General features: G+C 47.6%; 1 protein-coding gene across 1 annotated transcript; it reads left to right on the plus strand.

Moving 5' to 3' along the window:
* Positions 1-8,013, plus strand: EIF2D (eukaryotic translation initiation factor 2D). The gene is made up of 15 exons (XM_063418353.1): positions 1-158; positions 1,169-1,359; positions 1,592-1,675; positions 3,635-3,725; positions 4,325-4,432; positions 4,727-4,989; positions 5,076-5,193; positions 5,640-5,685; positions 5,822-5,925; positions 6,045-6,203; positions 6,317-6,406; positions 6,524-6,619; positions 6,826-6,946; positions 7,489-7,663; positions 7,763-8,013. Exons 1-15 carry the CDS (start codon positions 103-105, stop codon positions 7,831-7,833), a joined length of 1,773 nt encoding a protein of 590 aa, XP_063274423.1. The 5' UTR covers positions 1-102; the 3' UTR covers positions 7,834-8,013.
* The last annotated feature ends 70 nt before the right edge of the window (positions 8,014-8,083 follow it).

Below are 8,083 nucleotides of genomic sequence, written 5' to 3' on the forward strand. Positions count from 1 at the left end.
CGGGGCTCGGCGGGGCCGGGCGCCGTTTCCAGCCGGACGGTTTATGGGCGCGGACGGCGCCATGGCGGCCGCCGCGGGCTGAGGGGACGGCGCGGGCCCGCCATGTTCGCCAGGGCGTTCCGTGTGAGGGCCAACACCAGCATCAAGGGCTCGGACCGGTGAGTGCCGCGCCGGGACCCCGCAGGGAGCCCCGGGGGGACGCGCGGGGCTCGGCCCCGGGGTCGCGGTGGCTGCCGGCGGTGCCCCCATGAGTAGCTGCTTTCACCCCGTGCTTGTGAAACACTCCCGGCCTGAGCACGCAATGTGCGTTTCGCTGGAAGATGCTGCCGTAATTAAGCCAGGTTAAATGGAAATGTTATGCCGAGGCCTGAGTGAGCCTTCTGTGTTTATTTATAGCAGCATTTAGTGCCTAGCTGTAAGTGAGCTGTAGAGGGGTTTGGATAAGGAGATAGAGTGACAGGAGTAGGGGGAATAGCTTTAAACTGGAGGAGGATAGATTTATATTGGATATTGGAAGAAATTGTTCCCTGTGAGGGTGGGCAGGCCCTGGCACAGGTGCCCAGAGCAGCTGTGGCTGCCCCTGGATCGCTGGCAGTGCCCAAGGCTAGGATGGACACTTGGAGCCACCTGGGACAGTGGAAGGTGTCCCTGCCATGGCAGGGGTGGGCCTGGATCGGATTTAAAGTCCCTTTTAACCCGAACCATCTGTCATTCTCTAATTCTTTATGTTCCTGAGCAGCGGTGCTGGGCTGACCTCCTGATTGTTCAGGTTCACTGGACACTGCTGTGAATGACCACAAACCCTGTGCTGGTCACTGGGGCTTAAACTTCAATTAAAACAGGGGAAATTTTGCTGTCCCCTGCTCCAGCTGTGGCTGACAGGCTGGGCAGAGCGAGTGTGGCACTCCCAGGTTAAAATCACAGCACAAACCAGAGGCACGGGCAGCAAACAGAAGCTGAAGGCAGATGTTTAAATAAGATAGGAGCAGGGCAAGTATGTCTGGCCTTTTCATGGTGTTCTTACATCATTTGCAAACCCGGACACAAATGCTTAAATTATCTCCTGTGAAAAAGTGGGAATTTCAGGAACAGCCAACAAAACAGTAACAGATATAGGAACTAGTTTGGGGGATAGCTTTGTAACACATTTGGGATTTTCTCATTGCAGGAGGAAGCTGCGAAGTGAGGTGGCAGCAGCTTTCCCCGCCCTGAGCCCTGAACAAGTGGCTGAGTTGGTTCCAAACAAGGAGGAGCTCAATGTCATCAAAATAAACGCTCACAAAGGGGAGGCCGTCACTGTTTACATGAACCACAGGAACCCAATACTGTTTGAAGTTGAGAAAGTTCTGTATCCAACAGGTAGGGGGCACAGGGCTGGAATAATCCTCCCTCTTTGCATACCTTCCCAATTAATTATTGTGGCATTATTTTGATTGCATATTTCTTTATTATCCAATGAAGTGTTTTATTGTCCAGTTAAACTTAATCTCCATGATTACCCAAGGAGAGTTTGGTCTTAAAGATGAAAAGAAACAACAGCTAGAAATCTTCTTAATGATGGATTTTTAAATTTCCTTCTCTTTTGGGACAGTGTACACTCTGTGGGTCTACCCAGATCTTCTCCCTGCCTTTGCAACATGGCCCCCAGTGCTACAGAAACTTGCAGGAGGAGCAGGTAAGAGCAGCAGAACTTTGTCACTTTGCACTGCAAAAACAAGTTGCTTTCAGGGCTTTTTAGGTGTTTTCCTTCACAGGGGCAAAAATGTACCTGAAATTTGAGTACATTGTACCTTAATTGTACTCATTCTTTGGGTAAAAAGAAAGAGTACTCAAAAATAATTTGTGGTGGTGTCCTAAAAAGGAAATAAATTAGCTGTAAAAAGAGTTTGTGAATGAAAGAAAGTAGGTGAAGCTGTTTAAATGCAGTAACCTGCTGCGTGTGGGAGGCTCAGGTTTGGAAATCCCTTCTCAGGGTGATGAGCAGCCCTGAACTGGGACACAGAACTGCCCGGGCCATTGCTCTGTCCCCTTTGAAAGTTCCTCTGCTGCCACCCTGCTTCCTGTCAGTGCCCAGGTGAACAAGCTCGTCCTGGGGATGAGAAGGAAATTTATTTTGGAAGCTGCAGTGCAATCAGTGTCAGCCAAACCGTGCATTGTGCAGGTGAGGCTGGAGATGAGTGCCCGGGTTACTGCCTCTACCTCCTCGTTATGGATCAAGACTAACAGGAAAAGAGTTTTCTGGAACCTGCTTTGGATGCAGTTCAGACTCAGGAGAATCAGCTCATTATCAACTTTAAATTGCCGAACTGCTCAAGCAGAAAAAGATTAAATTGCAGCTGCAATTGGTCTCCACCTGGAAGTGCTGACGTAGGAAGGGATGTGTTTTTCCATGACACAGCACCTGAAGTGGAACTCAGGTCTCTGTTTTGTTTGCTTTGGAGGGGAAATAAAGTGCTCAGTGTGTAGCTGTGGTAGACATCTGAGCGAGCCTGCTGTTGATTTGTAATGACCCAGTTCTGGGGAAAAAGGCTTGTTAATGGGGAAGGACATTGATGAAAGAGCCCTGCGGGTCATTCATCGCCCCTGGCAACCAGGCTACCTCTGTGCACGATCCAAAGATAAGGAGACAATGGCCACAAAGGCAGGGGAGAGGTAGAGCCACTGCTCAGGAGGGAGAGGAAAGGCACCACACTGGAGCACTGGAGGAGATTCAGTTCCTAAAAGCAGCGTGTTCTGGGATGTCTCTTCCATAAATTCAAATACCCTGGTAATTTACATAATTTAATGCTGCTTACGTGGTCACATGAAGGCCTTGGTGTGGTTTCTGTCCCCAGCCATGTGGAGCTCTGCTGGCAGTTGCAGACTTCATTCTAGACTTGATAAAAACAGTTGTGACAATGAATAAGAGGAAGAATCTTGTTCAGCCTCCACATTAAATCCTGGATGCTGAGAACAATGTGAGACGCCTGCAGAACCAAGGCATGGAGCAGCTCAGGAGCCTGCAGAGAGCTGCAGTGAGGGACAGCAGCTGCTGCTGCATCATTTGCTGATGACATCGGGCCACACCTGCACATGGAAAACTCTGCTCACGTCCCAGTCTGGTGATCCCAGGTGTGGGAAGCAGAAGGAAGCAGGGGTGCAGTTTCTGTTCAGAGTAGCAAGGAGGCAGCTCCCTGAGAATTCCCAGCTGATGCGGCAGATTCAGGGGGGATGGAGCAGCAGCGGCAGCTTTGAGGCAGTTCTCTCTCCAGGGAAAAAGCTGCTGGGGGATAACCTTCCTTTGGGAAGGGGGAGAGTGAATGGGTAATTCCTGATGCTTCTCCTCCTTCCTTTCCCTGTCCATGCCTTTAGTGAAGAGCTCTGCTGGGAGCTGGTTAAAAACAGCCCCTCAGTCTGACAGAGCTGAGCAAGCCTCACTCCTCTGCAGCTTTTTGGGATGTGCCCAGCACCTTATGGATTGGATCCCGCACTCCACGAGGAAAAAGCGCTGCCTTAGGAGGAGAAATACAGAATCCTGCTCTCCCTGGCGTGTGCTCAGCTCGTGTTTTTGCTGAGTAACGGGAGGGGAGGGGGGCGGAGGAGGCGGTGCCTGAGCGTTTCATTGAGAAGTGGATGCGCTTCATTCTTCCCGCAGACCTGATGCTGCCAGGAGTTGTGGTGCCACCGTCTGGCCTCCCTCAAGTGCGACGGGGCACGCTCTGTGCTGTCACCCTGCTGGGAAACAGGTACAGAGGATTCTCCAGTCCAGAACCTGCCCAGAAACTAAAACTGAAGTGAAGGGTTTTGAGGAGGTGAAAGCAGAAGTGTTGCCGTGCATTTGACACGCTGGCAACCTCAGCAGTGGAAAATACAGCATGAAAAAAGTCTTAATTTTCTGGGTTAGGATATGTTTGAGCTGAGGTGAGAAGCTGTGTAAATTGGTTGTTTTAGACCAGTTTGGGCCAATGTTTTTAACAAAAAAATTGTATTCTGTACAATTGTCTTTGTGTCTGTGTGGAAATTCTGAGTGAGGGAGTGCTAAAGCTAAATTCTGAGTGAGGGAGTGGTTTTCTCTCACTGCTGGTCTCTTCTGGCAGTGCATGTAATTTCTTCTGTAATTTATTAAAAGCAAGAATGTGTCCCTGCACCACCTTCACTTCATCCAGGCTGCACTTACCCTCGGGATTCTTTGGAAAACCTTACATATCAGAAGGATAACCAGAAAATACGTAGATCCTTGAAAAAACCCCGATTTGTAAAGAACAAGGACGTTGTAAAATTCAATCTAACACAGTAGCACAGCGTGTTTGTGTTGTCCTGCTCTGACATTCCCTCCTTTCCCCAGAGCTCCCGTGGCAGTTGGAGTTGCCACCATGTCCACGGAGGAGATGCTGGCTGCGGGGATGAAAGGGAAGGGCTTTGCTGTGCTGCACACTCACCTGGATCACCTCTGGTGGGTAACTGCCAGGCCTGGGGGAAATGTGCAACAGGCCTCGTGTGCTGACTGAAATCCCAGTCTGTGCCCCACCAGGATGGAACTGGCAGGCCAGTTTACTGAGCTATTTGTATACAGCTTAGATGGGACCTTTATTTAGAATTTATGGAGGAAAATGAGTTCAAAGTAAATTTGACAGTTCAGAGATTGCAGAAAATGACCTGTGCAGGTGCCTTTATTTGGGGTGACATCTGTCCTGTGGTTCAAAGCAGCAAAAGGAAAGCTGTGTTCTGCTTTTTCTTCCTTTTGTAGGGAATATGGTGACAAATCTTCTCCTCCTACCTTAGCTCCCCTGGTAACGGACTCTGCTGCAAAGGAGAGGGCTGGAGACGAGGAGGAGCTGCAGGGGAAGGAGCCACAGCAGCACGTGGAGCTCGGGGATCTGAGCCTGAAGGACAGAGACACTTGTGAGCTGCTGGGGAAGGAGGAGCTCTGTGAGAACAGAGCTGCAGAGCCAGCTGAGGATGCCAGCACAGAGCACCAGCAGGAGCCTGAGGACAGCAGGACCCCACAAGGTATTTTTGGATCCCAGTGAAACCAAACCGTGCCCCTTTGGTTTGCTGATAGCTCACTGCCTACCTGTTCTCTTCTCTCCCTGCAGAGCAAATGGATGCATTGTTTAATCAGTGCTTTTTCCATGCCTTAAAATGCAAAGTAAAGAAGTCAGACCTCCCTCTGCTCACCAGCACATTCCTAGGCAGCCACATGGTCTCCTGCTGGTACGTGGGAAGGAGATGGAAATGGGATTTGCATGCTGGGGTTTGGTCTTTAAAACGTGGAGATTGTGGCATATTTAGGAGGAAGGGTTTGAGTAAAAAAATCCAGTTCTTATCTACGGTTATGCTCACTTCTGCCATCAATTAGTTTGATCAAATGCAATCCTTTTATGAAATACTTGGATGTAAGGATTGCCCAGACCTGGATTTGCATTTGGCTGAAATTGGTTTCAGCATGATTTAATCACCTGAGGTGCTGCTTGCCTGCCCACAAGAACATCAGCACTAATTTCACTCATCACATTCTATTTATCAGCTTCTTTGGGGTAATTCTTTCTCTGTGTGATTTGTATTCCTGCTGTTAAGAAACTTCTAGCATAAGTAGCAAGATTTAAGAAGAAACGAAGGGTGACTCATAACTAAAGAACTTTTAAAAAATCCATTTATAGCCCTGCTGGAAAACAACTGGACATAAAGAAATCAAGCTACAAGAAGGTGAGATTTTTCTGTTGGATTGAGTGGGTTTTTTAAATTAATTTTAATAAGAAACAGAAGAAGAGAAAAAGTTCAAAACACAAGAGCAGGAGTTTCAAATGCCTGACTCCACAATTCTGATTGTTGCTTCCTCCAGTTCTCTAAATTCCTGCAGTGCATGCAGCACCAGAAGATCCTACAAGTGAAGGAGCTGAGCAAAGGTGTGGAGAGCATCGTGGACGTGGACTGGAGACACCCAGAGTACGTAGAATATCACAATCCTTAAAAGAGTTGGGAGTCTCTGAAGGAAGGGACTGGGATCTGCTGCTTCCAGCTCTGTTTCCATCCCTTTTACTCACACCAAACAATTCTCGTGGCAGCATTAAAGCATTTGCAGTGCCTGAAGGGTTTTCCTCAGTCTCTGCTGCCCAAGACAGCAAAAGTGAAGACAGAGAACAAGTGTACCACGCTCCTGAAATCATTCCACTCTATGGGGTCTCCACAAAAATGATCCCACTCTTTCAGGAATCTGGACACAGGTAAGCACAAAAAACATGGAGAGAGAGACCAACAAAACTGCAGTTGCTGTTTCTCTCTTAGTGCCAGAACCCAACACCCAAATACTTGAGTGAAAAATTCTCTTTGTCTTCAGAAAAGGCAGCATCCTCTCAAGCAGTGAGGTGAGAAACGTCATCATTAACTACGTCAAGACTAACGAGCTGGTTGATGAAACCAACAAAAAGTGAGTACAGGTGGGAATTTTCCTCCCCTGCTTGCCACAGGAGAGGCAGGAAAAAATTAGAGGAAATTAGAGGAAAAAATTTGACCTGGTTTGCTCCTGTGTGCTCTTGTTTTGTAGCTTTGTAAAAGTGAATGCCATTCTGTGCGACTGCCTGTTGGATAAATCAGAACAGGATGAGATTTCACACCTTAAATGGGATGAACTCTTGAGCAGGTGATTGTTCCCTCAATATCCCTTCCAGAACTGCACAGATTTATTGCCTGCAACACAAACCCCATGGTGGGAGCTGCCTGAGTTGTAATTTCCTGGAGATAAATGGGAAGGAGATGAGATCTCACACCTTAAATGGGACAACCTTTGGAGCAGGTGCTTGTTCTCAATATCCCTCCCAGACTGACACAGATTTTTGCCTTGTGCAGGTGCCTTGAACGGCTGCAGCCCTTACACCAGGTGACGTTTTCTGGACAGGAACCCGTGGTGAGAAAAGGAAACATCGAGCCCATCGACATCAGCATAGCTCAGAGATCATCCAACAAGAAGGTGAAAAGAGACAATTCAATGAGAGGGGTGGAGCAGATGAGATCCCAGATCCTGGGGGCAGCTTTGGCAATCATTATTAACCCCTCAGGACTGACATTTCCAATCATTATTAACCCCTCAGGACTGATATTTCCCATCTTTATTAACCCCTCAGTGATATTTCCAATCATTATTAACCTCTCAGGACTGATATTTCCAATAATTATTTACCCCTCAGTGATGTTTCTAATCACTGTTAACCCTTCAGGACTGATATTTCCAATCATTATTTACCCCTCAGGACTGACATTTCCAGTCATTATTAACCCCTCAGGACTGATATTTCCAATCATTATTTACCCCTCAGTGATGTTTCTAATCACTGTTAACCCTTCAGGACTGATATTTCCCATCTTTATTAACCCCTCAGCAGTGATATTTCCAATCATTATTAACCTCTCAGGACTGACATTTCCAATCATTATTAACCCCTCAGGACTGATATTTCCCATCTTTATTAACCCCTCAGCAGTGACATTTCCCATCATTATTAACCCCCACAGGTCACAATTATCAAGAACCTCGAGCTGTATGGTCTGGACCCGCAGTGTGTGGCCAACACCCTCCAACAGAAGGTCCAGGCCAGTGCCACCATCAGCCCAGCGCCAGGAGCAAAGGACAGAGTCCAGGTCCAGATCCAGGGCAACCAAATCCATCATCTGGCCAAGATGCTGCTCGGTAAGAACATTCTGGAACTGGGCTGGTGGCAGCAAAACTGAGATTTTGATTCTTCCTTAATTCTTCCTTACCTGAAGTGAGCTCTTGGTTGTGTTGCAGACGAGTATCAGCTACCTCGGAAATACATCCAAGGCCTGGAGAAGGCTCCAAAGCTTGGCCGTAAGAAATAGGAGAGAAATCTGCTGCAAGGACTGCTCAACTCTCATTATTTATGGAAATCAAGGATCATGTGCAGGCCCTGCTCATTCCAGAATGAGTCCTGGATGTTTACAAAGTCTGGAATTCACCCCAATAATAATATTGCTCCAGGTGTTCATTTTTCATAAAAATAAAAAGCTGAATAAACCCCTTGGCATTGTCCTTTTGTGATTCTTTTTTTTTTCTGGAAATTGATAATGAAGCACTGGATGCTAGGGTGGC

Source organism: Prinia subflava, chromosome 23 (genome assembly GCF_021018805.1).
Source record: "Prinia subflava isolate CZ2003 ecotype Zambia chromosome 23, Cam_Psub_1.2, whole genome shotgun sequence".
Lineage (NCBI taxonomy): Eukaryota > Metazoa > Chordata > Aves > Passeriformes > Cisticolidae > Prinia > Prinia subflava.